Genomic DNA, 18,348 nt, shown 5'->3' with positions numbered 1-18,348 from the left:
CTGTTCAATTAAAATGCTTTTAAGTATTAATTAGGGTTAAATAGTGAGAGAGGAATTTTACTAGTGTTTTTGATATTTTATTTATTTGCATTAAATTTTACATTTGAAAAAGTTATTTCTTATACATTAATGCAAATACTCCTTTTTTATTGATATATCATATTAGTGTTCGTTTGCATTGTTATTTTAGCTGAATTTGCTCTTGTATAAAAAAAAATTAAGAAATAAATTTTCTAAATTGTATATTGTTACGAATTTGTAATGCTGTTACCCAGAACAGTTGGTTCCATTGTAGAAAAGATAGTTTTCGGACAGCTCTACTGGATGCTGATCAGACGCAGATCAATGACCCCCAGGCTTGGTGATAAACTTTGCGATTATTTGGCTGCTTGGGGACGAATTTGCGACAAAATGGATGAAACTAGAATCTTCAGGAATTTTGGCGATAGGCCCAATAGGAGGCTAGTTATTCTCGATTGTTCCAAAACTTTTTGTGCCCTGCTCCGGAAGCTGTAAAAGGGCAGGAGTCCAAGCCGAAGTGAGTAATATAGTGAGTAGTATAATTAGTCAGCGACGAATTAATTGGATCAGTTCAGCGAAGTGCAAGCGTTGAGTGAAGCTCAATCGCTGCCCTTTCATTCCGTAAAATTACCTGATTATGTTAAAGCAGGATATACGCATCTCTCTGTTCAACCTTTTATCCCTAACCCATTGCGATGCTTCAAATGTCAACTCTTTGGTCAATCTCAAACTTCCTACAGTGGAACACTAATAAGTGCCCTTTGTACAGAAGTGGGCAATGAGAATGCTGGTTGTATCAATAAAGAGAATTGTATTAATTGCAAGGGTGACCACTTTTCCTTTTCTCGTAGTTACTTTACATGGAAACTTGAAAAAGAAATAATCGTAACAAAAATTAAAAACCAAATTTCCTATTAAGAAGCCCGAAAACTCGTTGCTTCCAAAACATCTGTCACAGGCACCAGCTAGTCTTCTATAACTCAACCCAAGGTCAAGCAGACTAAGCCTCAAAACATAACTAAGAATGGTACTTTTTTGGAAAAAAACGTTCACTTCTCCTGAGCAAAAGCATTCTCCTTTAAATCCAGCTGTCGTTAAAACTCAAAGTAACTCTTCAGCAATTGGAATTGGAAAAGGTTATCTTCCCACAATCAGAGATGTAACATCACAAGATTAATCTGGTTTCAAGACTGTCAGCAAGAAGAAGAAATATAAGAAGCAGTCTCAGCCTGCAATTGAAAATAAAATTGACTCCATTTCTGAAAAAGGATCCAAGTTTTATACAACATCGTCGTTAAACTTTTGATCTACTGCTGCATCCGTTTGGTAATCCTTTAGATTCAACGCTTGCAAATGACCTTGGAGTTACCAAAGAAATCGCATCACCTTCTGTAAACTCCAAAGCTGAATCTACGATAATTGACAATATTTCTAATACCATAACTGACACTGAACTTGATGCAATACACTATGACCCAAATGAGCCAATTGCATAAGTTGTTGAGCAGCAGCAACAACAACCGTCTACAAACCCTACAACTTCTAATAAAACTTTTACGTAACCTAAACTGAAAAAGGGCCCTCTTAAATGGGTTTATTTCGAAAGATTTTATATAACCACTTTTAAGTATCCCTGTCCATGACAGATATTAAAAAAACACCAAGTATCAAAAGATCGCAGTGATATCTTTAATCGTTTGAAACCAAAATTATTTTTTACTGATTTTATGCTTGCTCGAATTTTCTCATCGGTGAATTTTTATTGGCCTTTTCGTTTCGCTATTGTAAGAAAAAAAAGGTCAAAAAGTCAAAGGACAAAAGTTTCTCTTTTTTTTTTTTTTTTTTTTTTTTTTTTTGTATTGCATTTCATGATAATCTATTTGATCAATGAAAATGCCGTTTTTACTGAGTTATAGATCTGATAAGTTTTTGATTTCTCTAATAATATTTTTTAAAGTATTAATATTTTAACAACTTCATGTTTTAATTTGTACCTGAAAATATATCATATGTTTGGCGCAGTATAGCCAGATATGGTTCTTGCTCCAATAAACCTCACAATCCAATCCATGTCAAGAATATAAATCACATCTCTCTTTGAAATGCATTGAACACTATTATTCGAGACTTTTTGATATTGGTTACATAAAAACATTCGGCAAAAGTTCGTAAAATATTCCGCATCCCTAATTTTGACAAACATCATATCTGTGAAATATATCATTGTATTCGCGAAATCGAGTGACTTAAAATGATTTATTTCTTTGAAAATTCTGCTCCCGCTCTCTCCACGCTGAAAATAAAAGCCATCCTCATTTTTTTTTTTTTTTTTTTTGAAGTACTGAATTACATTCTAAAATTCGTTTCGAATATAGAGTTTCGTTTTCAAAACTGTAAATTCAAAATCCAGGTCAGTTCGTTTTGTTCTTGGATATACAATCCATGAGTCGATCCGATTAGTTTTTCAAAGCTTAAATAAAAAATTCAGCTTTTTTCTGGTTCGTAATTTCATATTGGTTTCAAGGTTCATAATCCACAGCTTGTCCTGTCGCGAAAGCCAATAATTTTGTATTAGCATGTAAAATCATATTCAGCCGATTCTAGGGTGAGTCTGTGAAAACGATGAATCCAGAAAATTCTGCATAAATCAACTTTATTAGCTGAGTAGCACACATTCACTGTAAAGATGAAAGACACACACGCTACATGCTCGCTATCAATTTATAGCGTCCATTCTTTCTCTCTGTCAATATAGTCCATTTTCATCACAATACTACTCTAAGCTCGTATTGACTTCACTTCGCCACACATATTTATTAGCCAATCACAACATAGCGCCAAGTTGAAAAGAACGTTGTGTGAGCAACAAACGCATTTTCATGTTTCAAAACAAAACAACGAACAGTGTAGTGTTGTACTGATCGATTGGCAAAATAAAAATTGGTCATCTGTAAGATATTCTTATCGAATTACGCATAGCTGAAATGTAATTTTCTCATCATTAATTTCATAAATAAAGTGAGTAAGATATTTTTTTTTTGTATTCAAGTATAAGATCAATGTGTATAACGGTCAAAAATCAAATCTATTCTTCGACTTCATGCATTGAATAGCTTACGCCCGATATTTAATTATATTTATTTTTTCTGTATTATTGTAATTTATCACATTCATTTTTAATTGTAGGCAATATTATACAACAGTAACTATTTTCTACCTTAGCTTTTCTAGATATATTGTATAGTATGTATTTATATAGTAGATTTTTGTGCAAATTAAAATTTACAGTTTTTATTTTTAAATACAATTTTAAGTTAAATATATATTTGTAAAATCATTTTAAGTGACAGTTATAATAGAAAATTCCTTAGACATTCATATGTGCTTTTGACGAATAAAAATTTCATACAAACTTTAAGTACAGGACTACTTGGATTGGAAAGGGGAAAAGAAGTAATTTAATTCATTCTTTATGGTATTCCAGAATTCTGCTTCTTAATTTCTAGAAAGGATGGTTTTACTATTTGTATTAAAGTAGTTTTGGTTATGGTCATCATTCTATTGGGAAATAAAAATGTTGGAAAATTACACAGGAATTTAGCATCTTTCCTTTAATGTTATTATTTCCAATTTGTTAAACATATACAGATTGAACTTTGTCATAAAATAATTATATAAGATTTTGTTAATATAATTACTGAATTTGAATTAATATAGTTGTACTGAGTGTCAATACATCAAATTAATACAAGAATTTCATTTTTTTTTTTTTTCAAATCTGAAATTGTTATATATTAAGTGTAAGCTGGCATGTTGACAGTTGAGCATGATAGCTGTTAAAGCTTCTGTTTGTTATTGCCTCTAGATATATGCAATTGTCTTTTATTTTCATATTTGATCTTCTAATTACCAAGGGCTCTTTGCATAGTATTTATATGTCTTACATTGTCATTATTTTATAATTATTATTTTTATATAAGGCATTTTTAAAATAAGTTACCTTAAATGTGTGTGCTTCTGTTTCTTGTTTTAAATAGAATGTGGCACTTGAAGAAATATATGTTTTCCAATAGCTTTATTTGAATGTTAGATATACTATTTTTGAGCTGCTAAAAATCACTTCATATATGAATTAATATATGAATGCCATCATCTTTTCCTTACACTTCTTATTTCTGTAATTAGAAAATCACAAATATATGAAACATACTAAAAATATAAAATTTCTGTTATCAAAACTTTTTTTTTTTTTTTTAGTTAGAAATCATTTCAAAATTCTCATATAAATTACTTACTAATAATCGACAATATGTTTTATGAGAAAATTTTACTACAATGCATACATTCTGCTGATAAATGCAAGTTCAAATAAATTCTAGGTAATTCATTTATTTTTCGCCCTCTGAAAAAGAAAAAAATATCAAATTTAATATTTTACATTTTTAATGTTATCTTTTAGTATTTTCTTTTTCCTGATTAACTGAATATTTTTTAAATAAATTTGTAGTTAAGCAAACTTATAAGTTTTTTTAATGGCCAGTTAATTGAGAATAAAAATAATTAGTTGTAAGTACATTTATGCTTACTTCATCAGTTATGAATGAAGGAATTTATCTCTAAAAACTTACTAGTTATTTATAAAAGTGAAATAATATCTCTTCAGAATTATAAAACTGTCAATCTTCATTTTGAACATGAAGCTGAATATATTTAGATGAAATTAATATTAACATGTTATATGCTAGTGGGCAATTATATTTTGTTTGGTAGAATCAATAGTGATTTTTTTTTATGAAAAAATTAACAGGGGTTCCAGTTAATACTTTAATTTCTGGCAAGAAGTACATTAATCTTTCAAATTATTATTTTTATCTGATACATTTTGAGCTTTAAACTTTTAAAATTGCTAAATCGTATATTTCTGACTAGTAATAAAACTATATAACAGAAGGAGTTTTCTTATTCTAGAATCTAAAAAGAATGCATTATTATATATGAGTTACCTGCTTTAGAATAGAATATGATGAAAGGAAAGTATGGCTTGGTCTCTATAAGAGTTAAAAATACTTTATTTTCAAATGAAAATTTTTATACTGTCGGAAACAAGGACATATATATAAATTAATAAATTTCAATGCATGAATTGCTTTTAAAACATTGACAGCATTAAAGACTGTTAAAGGGAATTTCTGCATAAACTTATTTTGTGATTTTTAGGATTTTTTAATACAATTAAATAAACAAATAAAAAATTCCACAGTATGGCCTGTTTTGTGTTTAACTTCATTTTGCACTGAACAGAATTTAGGGTACATTCTGAATCTCTTATCTTTGACTAGTCGACACAGACCTATAATTTGTGTCTTAAGAACATATATCACGATTCATTTATCTGTAATTTAAAACATGTTAAGCTGACAATACATGAAACGCTTCAAGCATCGCTTTAAAAGTTTTGAAATAATCCTTGCGAATTTTAAAAATGACTGAAATATTTGAATAGAATTTTGTTTTAAATACTAATGTTTAGAACTCTGTGTAGTTTTTACTATATTTAATGCAAATGTCTTTATTTTTATTTATTTTCCCTGTATGTCTAAGATTACCTAAACTGAAAGATTCCCCTCTTCATTGTCTTGGAAATTTAGATCTAGCTACTTATTTTTCTTGGTGCTAAGAATGATTCTGATTTCTAAAAATTATCTATTATTAATTATTTTATTTCATTCTTTTGATTAGCTATTTAAGTATATGTATAAACTAAAATAAAACTTAAAAGTATATTATGAATAAAAGGATGCAAGAAACTAAAAGTCACAATAAATTAAAATGGAAAAATTTAGGAATGAAACATATAGAAAGGACTATGGATGAGGCAAAATATTAAGGAATGTGAGAATTTAAAGGCTGCATAACTGGTAATTCTCTAACTGTAAATAATATTTCCATCATTATATTAAAAAAAAAGTACTAAAAATAATTTTCTTGGATTTAATAGATTTTAATTTTTACTCTCATTGCTCCTGCCAAATTTTTAGTTATTCATCAGCTTCAGAACATAAAAATTAATTTTACTTTTGATAAAAATTACTTTGAGGGTGTAAGATTTGTTAATTTTAACCACATAAATAAGCAATCTGATATGCCGTATGGTATCTTATGTGATTGTTTTGTTAATTAAATTATTATTAGAAAAGGATTGATGATTGTCAGGCGAATTGTAGCATTTTTATAAATTATGGTTGAATCTAAATATACATTTAAAATTGTAATACATCTTTTTATAAAATCAGTAAATTATATTACTTTAAGGCCAAATCAGTATTTTTCATTATTTAAAATGAATTTACTTTTGCAGAAAAATAAATTTACTATTACAATAATTGCTGTATTTTATTCATAAATTTTCAATATTTTATAAAATTGAAGTTTTTATTACTTTTAATTTAAAGCATATTTTATAATAATTCAGGCCACACTGATGGTGATACTATTTAATCTTTGGATGTTTTTTAAATCTCTATTTGTTTGAACATCAGAATGTGAGTGCAGTAAAAAAGTTTAATTTTTTGTTAAGTATTTTTCTTAATTGAAAGTATTTTTTTAACTTTATGAGCTTTGCGTCCTCATTCACTATTTCAGACATACTTTTGAATAATAATCCTGATTAATAATCTATTAACTATTAATAATTTCCTGAAGAATAGTCTGACGATTGATTTTATTATTGTTTCTTGATGAATTTTGTGTTAATTGGGTCTCATTTTCCTACTCGACTTTTAACATTTTGAATTACATTATTTGTATAAATAATTTATACATATAACAATCTAAAAATGAATGTATTTTTATTATCAATAATTTTAACATCCTTCTTTTGATTCTGTTTGGATATCTGGAAAGTGAGGTATCATGTCGGGACCCTCAAGTCATCTTATCGTTATTTAAACATATGAGATCCATCCTTAATGGATTGTAAATATTTGAATTGTTAGATTAATATTTTGTTAAATCAATTTATTTAGATAATTTATTTGTTGTTGGAGTTTTTTCTTCTCTCTCTCTCTCTCTTTTTAAATTGAACATTATAAAAACAAGTTTTATTTTAAAATGCACTGAGTGCAATGATGTGAAGTCTCTGTACACAGAAGTAAACAGATTTTCAATTTTCCTGGTGGAATAATAATGGTGTGGTTAATAGTTTTACTACTGTTGATTAGAATATCTCTTTATGAAGGCTCTGTGGAATGAAATGCATATAATTAGGTCTGTTTTGCATGTTTTTAGCAAAAATATTGATGAATTTTAGCAAAAATATAAATGACAAGGCAGTTCTGGCCTTTCAGCTTTTCCTAATGCCATTTGACAAGTTAGATTCTATTTATAGCTGCTACACAATTTAATAAAAGTTAATTTCTAGTTTAGCTTTGTTAAGATAAATTAGACTGTTATTTTATCATTATGTGATGTTGTAGAAGCTATCATATTGCAATGTCAGTATTTTTATCAAATAGCTATATTTGCAGACTGTTACTGTAGACTGTTACAGAACTATGAGATTTATCTCCAATATTTCATAATGTAATTTAAGTGGGAGAGCATGAATTTCTGCTTCATTCTGTTGCCCACGTAAAATCGCCCTTTTCAGTTGGTTTTTATAGCATTTACAATTTTTTAAAATGCCATTTTTGAAATAATCAAAGTGCGACAAAATGATTTAAATTTATTTATAATTTTTACGAGGTAGTAGTACTTTATAGTTATAATTTTCTTTGCATGTTCCGAACTGACATAATGAATATTAATGCCAATAAAAATTCAAATAAAACTTATGAAATGTCTTTTAAGTGTCTTTAATGTGCACTTAATAATGTAGAATATGGAAAGTTTGAAAGCTTCAACAATTCAATATATATTTTCCAAAAGAATTAGATACTTTGTTATGAGAAGCTAAATCATAAATCTGATTTAAAATTTAAAAATAATTTTGTTTAAATGAATAATCAAGCCTTCCCACCTTCCTTCCAGTTTTTTGATAATGTTCATTTCTTTCATGTATTATGAATATTTTGTAAATTTGTGTTAAGGAGTGTTTATAAAATTTTCTTGGCAAAGTTATTTTTTGTTAAATTTTAAAATCTGTTGACAGTTTATTCATTAAAGAATTTGTGAAATTAAAGAAACAGAAAAATATTTAAAGATTTGTTTGCATGAGATAAATTTATGTTAATAAGTCTTATAAGATGGCAATTTTGATATTGTGTTATTAATGTAAATATTTTAATTATATAAAACAAGAAACGTGAATTAATGTAGCTATAATGTAAAATTTTAAATACTCATACATCTTATATTAATATAGATAATATCAATTTGAAGCTATTCTTCTCTACTAATACATACTCACATTACTGATATTTAATCTTGCAGATTTTAGATGAAAATGTTGGTGAAGGGGCGATTATATTGCTTGAGAAAAGATGGTACAAAGGATTCAATATATCTTAATATCAAGCATAAAAATTTCTTATTTGGGAGGTAACTTTTTTTATAGTTTTACTATTAAATTGTTAATTAATAATAATCTATAGACTGGTCTTAAAATTAATTTATTGTTATTTATGCAATGTACATCATAAATTCATGCAAATTTCAAAAAATCATAATTTAAAAAAAGTAATGCACCAAAAAATTACGGTTTGTGAGAATATATTCTGAACTCTTTGGATTTTTTCCTATTAAAAAATGACCAATAGATGGTGCTTACATTTTAAACTGAGATGGTTTATGCAAATTAGGAAAAAAGCGTACAGTAACTTAGCGCATTTTATTTTAAAGCAAAAAAAACAAAAACAAAAATTCTACATGACCGCCACCACAAAGTATTAAACAAGTGAAGTTCGAACTACGCGTATTACAGCTGAGTAAAGCAGGTCAGCATCAATGCCAGTGATGCAAAATCCTATTGAATAGCATCTCTCAATTTCACCAAAGTGACCAGAGAGTACCGGTAAACATGAGACTTTAGATATCCTCACATCCAAAAGTCTGCTGCAGTATGGTCTGACAATAATGAGGGTCATTTAATCTTAAATCCTCGGCTTATAACTTGGTCCTAAGTGAATGTGTCTAGGAGGAATGAGCAACGTTAGATGAGGCACCAGTTTACATGTGACAACAAGTAAAGCACATATTTGCTGCAAATACTTTTTGAATCATTTTTTAATGGGGGAAAAAAAGTCCAAAATCTCTTTGAACATATTCCCACAAAAGCTTCCCCATATGCTTGGTGCAGTATGGCCAAAGATGGCTCTTGTGCAATAAAACTAAACCAAAAACCAAACCCACAAAAAGTAATTTTTTTCCAACATTACTTTTTTTCTGTGATTTTTGGTGTTTGCATGAATTTATTTCATCCCCCCTTCTATATGTGTGAATGTATGTGTAATGATATCTCTTAATCTAATTTAAGCCTTAATTAATATCCTAATTTTTGTCTTAATTTAACCCATATTAACTTCATTCTAAAATATTCTCTTATTTCCTGATCCAATTCCCACTTTTTATTTAATTACTTTAAACACATGCTCTAGAAAATTGATGAATTCTGCAGGTTCTCATGCTCCGAATGAAGGGATAAAAATCCCTAATGCTTGCAGCCTTCTTTTATAGGTACCAAAATTTCCCTTTCCTAAGTCTACATGTGTCTAAGAAATCTCTATCAAAATCTCATGGTAAAATCACCCATTTTTGATCTCCTCTGCTCTTGTGTTGTGATGTAAACTGACATATTTCTTACCTCTTATTCTTTGTACATAAAGTATGTCTCCTGAGCTGAAATAAATCAGTTTTGAAATTTCAAAAGTTTCTTCTTCTTGGCCATGCATCTTCTAAAATATGTTTACACAGACACACAATCCTGATTATAGTAGGATATTTCATAAAAATTTGGTTTTAAAAAGTTATTTTGGTAGCTATAAATATACCGTGAATTTGGAAAATTTCACAAGAGTTTAGTACATTATTGTGAATTCTTTGAATTATCATTTATAAATGCATTCTATTTTATCATTTAATCTTATTATGATAAGTCCGACTAAGTGTAAAAATAAAGGACATCGTATGAACTCTTTCTAGAATTTCATGAATTCAAATATTGCTGTTATCCTGGTAATATATGTTTCTTACAGAATTTATATGTCTATTCAATGGCAATTTCTCTGTTAATTGTGACATACTGAAAAAAAAATTCATTTGTGTTGATATGGGCAGCTAGTAAATGTGTAAAATAAATATTTTTATTTACACTATCTCCATGGTTTTATGAATTTCCCTTTAAAGAGTTCTAAATTCTAAAAATCTCTTGGCTGAGTAACAGTGAATTTTGTTGGACCAGGTCAAATATCATACAGCTGAATAGCAGCAAGTGTTGCTGAATTGCCTCAAGTTTTGGAAAGCTAGAGTTCACTGGTCTGACTGGACTCTCTTCTTGCTTTCTGAAAAACATGCCTTATGTACAATATTTTTGATTTACTTTAAGAGCTACACACATTACACTTAAAAACTCTTGCCCTTCTCATCACCAACACTGTCATATTTTCAAAGTTTAATGTTTACTATTGAAACAGAGCATAAATACTTTGTAACTCTTCAGGTTTAATATGGTTTACCCATTTGGAGATCTTGCCAGTTTTTTTCTTCTGAACTTATCATTACGTAAGTGATGGACATCTGCTCCATAAATGTCCAACTAATGATTTTCTCTTGAGAAAAAGTAGCATATCTCCAAAGCAGTTCTAATTCTGTATAAAATGCAAACACATTCTCTATATGTCTTTCCTAGACATTCTCCATATGTCTCGGACAACTAGTGTTCATGTCTAGCTTCTCCTCCAATGAAGATACTTTTTTTTAATTGGAGAGAAAGTTTTCTATTTACATTTACATTATTGTTGATGAAGTATCTATTATGCATTCTCTGCTGTATAGAGAGAAAGTTAAAAAGCATATTGCTGAATAACAGTGAGTTTCACTGAATTTCTTCTAGTTTTAGAAAGCAAATAGCGAAAGTTCTGGTATACTGAGCTCTCTACTTGCTCTCTGAAGAAATGTGTCCTATTATTGTCATTTCTATTTGCCTTAGTGGTCATACCTGTTCTATTTAATTAAGGCAGCCCTACTATCTGTCCTTCAAAGCAGACTGTTTAACAACTTCTATCACTGCAAAATATGAGTGATTCATGACGTCACTGGTTTAACAGATTACAAATGATCTGTACAAGTGATGTGTACCTGCTCCATTATTGGTCAACCAATCATTTTTTATGGTGAAAAAAAGAGACACACCTCTAAGAGAGTGAAACCTCTGGAGATCTGCATCTACAAATAACAAAAATACATGAAATCCATGCATCATTCACTTGCTAACCAGTGCTGATGTTTTTATAGTATATAACATTTTAAGTTTCTCATAATCTATCTTCTTCTTGTTAACCAGTTTCACTTCAAATCATGTATAAGAACAATATTTAATTTGCATATTGTTTTTGCCAATTAGGTACTGCTTCACATATAGTTATCACTTTGAAACCAAAGGCCATTTTCAGCATGTTCACCTCTTAGCTGAAAGATTTACAAAGATTGTTGTTATTATTATTTCTTCTTATTCCTATGAAAACTAAAATTTTGCTGAAAGACACATCTTTAAATGAAGGATGATGAAATAATTATTTTTCTTTTGTGATTTTTATTTCATTTTTCATTTTTTTAAGCATTTGAGAAATTTTTCATTTTAAAAAAATAAGTTGCTCTGGGTTTTTTTCATACACATCATTTTAAATGTTTATATTAGACCTCTTACCTCATTTTTACTTCATTGTGATAAATGTAAAATTTACCTGCTTTACATCTGAGGGAATTTTCAGAATTTCATCATTCTAATTTTACTTCAAGATGAAATTAAGCATATTTTTTATGTTTTTAGAATTTTAATATTTTTACTCCTGTTTTAGCTCTGAATATTGTACTGTAAGAATTTACATTGAAGGAATCTTCCCTGAGCATTGTATTTTGACAATTGGAGATCATGGGAAAGTATGTATCAACAATTGATTCTTTTGTAAAATATAATTAGTCAGATATTAGTATTTAAAAAGTCATTTATACTGCATTTATTTTCAGGCATATTTGGAACCACTACATCCTTTAGCAATAATCTTAGTGAATGGCATCAAAATAAAATGTAAAACGTGCTTGGAAGATAAGGATGTAATAAAAATACTTACAAAAAGATTTCTGTTTTCATATCCATTCAACAGTTTATCAAGTAGTGTGTCCGTAGAAAGGCCATTAGTTTTATACCATTCAAAACAGGTATTATGTTTTAAATACATTGTATGAATCTCTTAAATTCATTAATTATTAATTAAAATGCTTTTTTAAAAGGAAGACATCTAGATTGTTTTTAAAAATTTGTATTGAATCTCATGATGTATAATTATTAATTTTGTATGCCTCTAAAGGAGCATAATTTTATTTATTTCTTAAAAAAGAACAAATATAGTAGCGTTTTTTGAAATATGTATTCAGAAAGTTAAGAGTCAACCATGTTTGAAGAAAATGCAAGACTGACTAAGAATTGAATTCTCTTTTAACTGCTGAATATTCTAATGAAATTTAATGCAATTTTTGTGTCAAATTGTTGAGAAAGGCACTTAATTTTTTAGGATTCATTTAAGACGTTATGCACCATTTTATCTAATATTTTTAAAAAATGGTATAGTCTGCACAATGTGAAAGGAGATTCAGAAAAAATAGTTTAAACCTTCAAAACACAGCTTTTCTTTTCAAATCCATTGATAGACTGCAAATATACTATGTAAATGTTATAAATTTGATATATTTTAATCAGTAAGCTCTGAATTATTTTTCTGAGAATATTTATTACTTATATATACTATATTTAAAATTGCTCTTAGTTACATAAACATGTAAAGCTTTGAATTTTTTTACATTGTTGTCTTTCTTAAAAATTCTGAGTTCAACATTTATGTATTGTGTATTTAAATTAATAATGCTATCCAACCTACAGGCATACTATACCATACCATCTAAACTGTATTCCTTTTATCATCTTTGATTAAATGAAATTCCCTTTTTCTGTCCATACCCCAGTATCTTATAATAAATATGTTAAAATTAATTTCCTTTAGATTCAATATCTCCTCTGATGTAGACAAGATCCTATTGATAATGACTCTTTACCGAATATTTTAAAACAATGTAATCAGCTTCCAAATTTTTAAAAATTTACTTACCAAGTTATTATTTATTAAACTATTATTAAAGTTACAATTAATGAAATTAGAATAGTCTGAATAGTGAGAATTAGAAATTAATACTAAATATCAAAAATGTTGAATTTCAATCAGTTTTCTGCCACTAATTTGAGCATTGAGTACCCATGTTATGAAATAAAGGAGGCAATTTATCAGAAATGCAATCATGTCAAAAAGTTGTGCAGGGAAGTATTGTTGTCTGTTCCAGTTATTAGATTATCTTATGAAAGATTACTGTTCTCCTATAATTTCATTGCATCTGCTTTCCACTTGTTCCTTCATCTGTTTGACCTTTTGAAAAAAAAATCATTTTGCTTCCTGCGCCACCCTTTTTCTTATTGATCCAGCACTATCCTCACTTACTGGTTGGCCCACGCAGGGCCGCGGTGGCCTGGTGGTAAGGTCTCGGCTTGTGAGCCGTAGAGTTTCAGGTTCGAGACCCGATTCCACCGAAGAACCGTCGTGTAAGGGATTCTGTTGCACGTTAAATCCGTAATGCCAAACGTCCTCACGCTGGTGTGGTCTGGAGAGGGGGTGTGCCAGCCCTAGTGTTGCTTTACAACGGGACGTTAATATAACTTAACTAAACTAAACTGGTTGGCCCACTTAAGAGTTTGCACAATGTGAATCTCTCTTCCTTTTACAATCAATAGTAAGCAACTCTGTAGGATATGATTTTGAGTGACAGAGGTCAAGATAATAGTATTTAATTTGATGCCTCCAAAATTAAAGGCCTCACTATGATAATTTTTTATTATTTTAAGGTTTTTTCATTTCTACTTCATCTTACATTTTACTGTTATATTTGAAATCACGTGTTCCATCTATCAGTAACTTATAAAGTATTTAACTTATTTGTACAAACTTAGCTAGAATGTTGAATTGAAACAAATTTTATTTTATACAAGAAACAAAGGTACAGTGTATTCAACAATTCAATTTCTTTCCTTAGATGACAAATATTATAAAACACATTCATGAAGACTTCATTTTTTTTCTTTTTCTTTTTTTTTTTTCCTGCTATTGTCACTAAACTGATTGCTAAATGCAAAACAAGATTCTAAAGCTTAATTGAACTGTAGATCAAAAAATATTTTTTCAGTTTTATGAAGCAAATGATAAAGAATGTAATATATTCTTATGCAAAGAAAAAAAATGTATTATTTGCAGCTAATACGGTCAAAGAAAACTTATTATTATGAAATATTACATAATATAGATTTTTGTTTGTGGAAGGATATTTTTTTCAGGGTATTTTGATTCCATCAAATATCTTAGTCTTATACTTCATGTTATATCAACACTTGTTTCTGAGCTGTTGTATGCAGTGCCAAATCATTAAATAAGTAATAAAAAATGAATAAATAAAAGAAGATTTTGGCTTCGCAATGTTTTTTATTGTTGCTGTTATTAAGTAATCATTAAATAATTTGTATCATGATAACAAAAATATTTTGCGTTTTATTTCACTGGAGTTCTTAATTTTGTGTGACTTACAGTTAAGGAGCATGAAAGGTAATATATTACACTTATTATTATATAAATTTTGTTTTGCTAAATTCTAGATAATAAAGAGGTTTTTGGTATGTAAATATAAACCTTCTTTTAATATGCTATTATTTCGAATAATGTTTAATTGTTGCTTCCTTTCCTTACTCTTTCCACTCTTTAAAACCACATTCCATTATAATTAGCCCATGAGTGTTATTTGCGTATTTCCTCGTATTTTGAATTTACGTACAGGGGGAAAAAACGGGGATTTTTTTTTCCAGATTTGAATGGCAATCCTGTGTTAAAGATGGAATTTTGTAATCAAATTTTCACTCCATTTTGCTTGAGTTTTGAAATTTTTTACTGATATCTATTTTTGGTGATAATACACTTTAGTTTTATACCAAAGGCATCACTTTGAGTTTAAAAAAGAAATTGATGTCGAGATTTCATAATGTTTATAGTAATGAATTAGAAATTGAAAATAATTAAAATAAAAAGAACTTTATTATCTCAATAATAAAAAAGTATTTCTAAAAGAATATTTTTATTTAATTTATATATTATTTTCTAAATGGGTCATTTGGTTTGTAAAATATGAAGTAATTTGAAATAGGACAAGGAACAATTGTAAGTACATTCTTAATTTTTCAAAATGTCTCATTCACTAAGTTAATTCATTTTAATTTTGAATGTGGGGTAGATAATTTTTGTGTTTATTTTCATAAATTCGTTTATTGCAATAAAAAAATTACAATAATATGCCTGCATACATTTAAAGATTAAACTGTTTTAATTTATATGTTCCTGAAATTTTTCTTTTTAGGACTGGGAAATTTCCCATCCAATAAGTGAACCTAGAGCTCCTGAAAAATTGATTTGTATGATTGAAAGTGACGTTTTTACGAAAACTCCGGAGTGTTTATTGAAAATCATGCTCCGTGAACCTGTAAACGTTTCATATGCAAAGATTAATGCTCTGCTAACTAATTCTTTTTGTTCTGATAAAACTTTAATAAAATATAGGAATCGGTATGTTGAAGAATCACTTGACTGGAGAAGAAAATTCGCTTTTAAGCTGTATCAGTTTTTCAGTTTAATAAGAGAGCTTCTCAACAGGAATGAAGAATGTATATATGATTTATTGCCAATATTGAAGTCTGTTTGGAAATGCAACTTTGCCAGAGCAAAGGAAGATATTCTCTTTCTACCTCTAAAATTTCTTTACTTCAAATTTCTTAACAAGGCAGAAATAACTGCTCACAGGAAATCTTTGCATGACAGAATCAATTCATATACTCCTAAAAATTTGTTTCATAGTTGTGATACGATGTCAGCAAAGAACAATAATTCTAAGAATGAACTTGAATCATCTAACCGTAATTATAGAGGTAATTCAAAACATGATAGACAGAAACAAAATCAAGAATCACACAGAATGATCTCTGTTTCTTACAAAAAACGAGTTTCCTTAGCTGTGAAAAGATATAATCTACGCAAAAAGAGGAGCATAATAATGTCAAATTCTGCTGGAATTGGAAGTGATGAAAGCATAAAATTACCAGGTATGTTTTAGTTTTTGAAATGTATGCAGATTCAAATATTTATATTAATATATTATAATTATATTTATTCATTTCAAATATTTATATTAATTTTTAATATATCTGAACAAATAAAAGTTGCTATGCTCCATTCTCTGTTGGTAATCAGAAGACAGCTGTCTCTTATATGCTCTGGAGATCCCTGGATTGTTTGTCATCTCTTTCTTTCTTTTATCCTCTTTTCTTCCCTTCCATCTTGTGCTCGTCCAACTGGTTAGATAACATAGTGTTACAAGCACCAGGGGCACAGGATGGCATTATGTTATGTCTCTTATATGGTAAATAAAAAATAATAATAATTTTTGAATTATTTATCTTTAAAATGAGTTTAAGGATTGAAGAAAATGTGGTTAGTGGATATTATATTTTTGAATTTTAATAATTTGCGCCAATTAGCTATTCTCTATTCTTAATAAGTAGGAAAATATGTAAACATTCCATTTTAATGAATGGAAGAAACTGTTATGTATCATTTATTTTAAACTGTATAACAATTTTCTCTAGTCATTTAGAAGATTTTTGGTAATTAACACTGCAATGGAATGTAGATTACTAGTTTTGTCAAACTAAATTTTAAAGATATCAAATCTTATGGAATTCCTTTGAAATTATTTGTATAAATTTTTCCTTTCATTTACATAGTTGATCTAATTAATATAAGCAAACATATTAATTTCTGAACTTTTTATAAAATTCCATGGGTTTAAATAAACAATGAAATTTCTATCATGATTGAAAAAAAGTTAAAATCTATTATCAATCAGGAACAAGCTCCCTTTCTAGCATTTTTATTCACTGACTCAGAATTAACTAAGAAATTTAAGTATGAGAGTATTATTAATGTATAGTTTTTAAAATATACATGAAAATAAAACAAGTTCTGTATTACTTATTTAATTTATAAATTTTTTATAGGTAAATGCTAGTTTAGCAAATTAATAAAATTTCTTTTGTATTAAGCAATATGTGATGTGAGCATGATTGAGATAAAAGCCATCATGATTTATTTGTACCATATCAATTTGTGAAATGAAATTAAAGAGCAGCATTCTAACCATTCACGTGTTTTCGTTTGAAACTATTTTCACTTAAAGGCTTTTTGAACAACAAACTTTCTCCATCTTACTGTTTTTTATTTTCTCAGTTTAATCCTGATTGTTGCCTTTTGTTCTAATTTTACTTTTTCTAAAACTATTTTTGTGAAACAAAGGTTTGTGCCCCTAATATTGTAAATTTTATTGAAAAGTCAAAATTAATGAAATTTAGAAAGAGAAAGAAGTGAATAAAATAGTAATAAAACTTTTCTAAGTGGACATTATTTTTATCATACATTTCTGCTAATAATAAAAATAAATGCATAATAATTATCTTCATTTATAATGGGGTTGGCCTCAATTATAAGATATTGTGAAATTTCTTTTGCTTTGATTATTTATGTTTTATGAATTCTTGATTAGAATACTATATGATAATTTGTCCATTTAAGCTACTTAAGTTATATATATCGCCCATATTATACACCTATTACAGAACAACTAACCTTTGAACAAATGCAGTTAATTTTATATGACTCATCCCTTTTTCTTTTTTCTTTTTTTTTTTTAAATGTTTATGATGTTTAGGTCAAAAATATTTCCATCAGGAAATAATGCTGAAATGAGGAAAAGTGGCCTTATTGTCAGATAAAGTGGTTATTTTTTTTAATGCTGAATTAAAAGAGGCAAGTCATATCTTTAGCAATGGAAAGGAATAATAACTTAATTAAATACTTACATTTTATTTTATTCTTTCAAATAGTGTTTCCTAATCTTACCTTATCTGTTTAATAACAAATTTCTTTTTTTGTTGAAACAGAAAATTTTTATATCTTAAGGTACAGCCCGCTGTTTTTTCAT

General features: G+C 28.1%; 1 protein-coding gene across 1 annotated transcript in view; it reads left to right on the top strand.

The window, feature by feature from the left end:
- Positions 1 to 2,779: 2,779 nt before the first annotated feature.
- Positions 2,780 to 18,348, top strand: part of LOC129958652 (uncharacterized) — a 30,405-nt gene continuing 14,836 nt past the window's right edge. Inside the window, exons 1-5 of the mRNA XM_056071260.1 lie at positions 2,780 to 3,039; positions 8,452 to 8,559; positions 12,033 to 12,114; positions 12,202 to 12,393; positions 15,676 to 16,414. Of these exons, the coding sequence (XP_055927235.1) occupies positions 8,459 to 8,559; positions 12,033 to 12,114; positions 12,202 to 12,393; positions 15,676 to 16,414 (1,114 nt within the window). The 5' untranslated portion in view covers positions 2,780 to 3,039; positions 8,452 to 8,458. The remainder of the gene's footprint in view (positions 3,040 to 8,451; positions 8,560 to 12,032; positions 12,115 to 12,201; positions 12,394 to 15,675; positions 16,415 to 18,348) is intronic.

Source organism: Argiope bruennichi, chromosome X1 (assembly GCF_947563725.1).
Source record: "Argiope bruennichi chromosome X1, qqArgBrue1.1, whole genome shotgun sequence".
Lineage (NCBI taxonomy): Eukaryota > Metazoa > Arthropoda > Arachnida > Araneae > Araneidae > Argiope > Argiope bruennichi.
The sequence above is the reverse complement of the archived record's forward strand: the minus strand, read 5'-3'. Positions and strand labels throughout refer to the sequence as shown.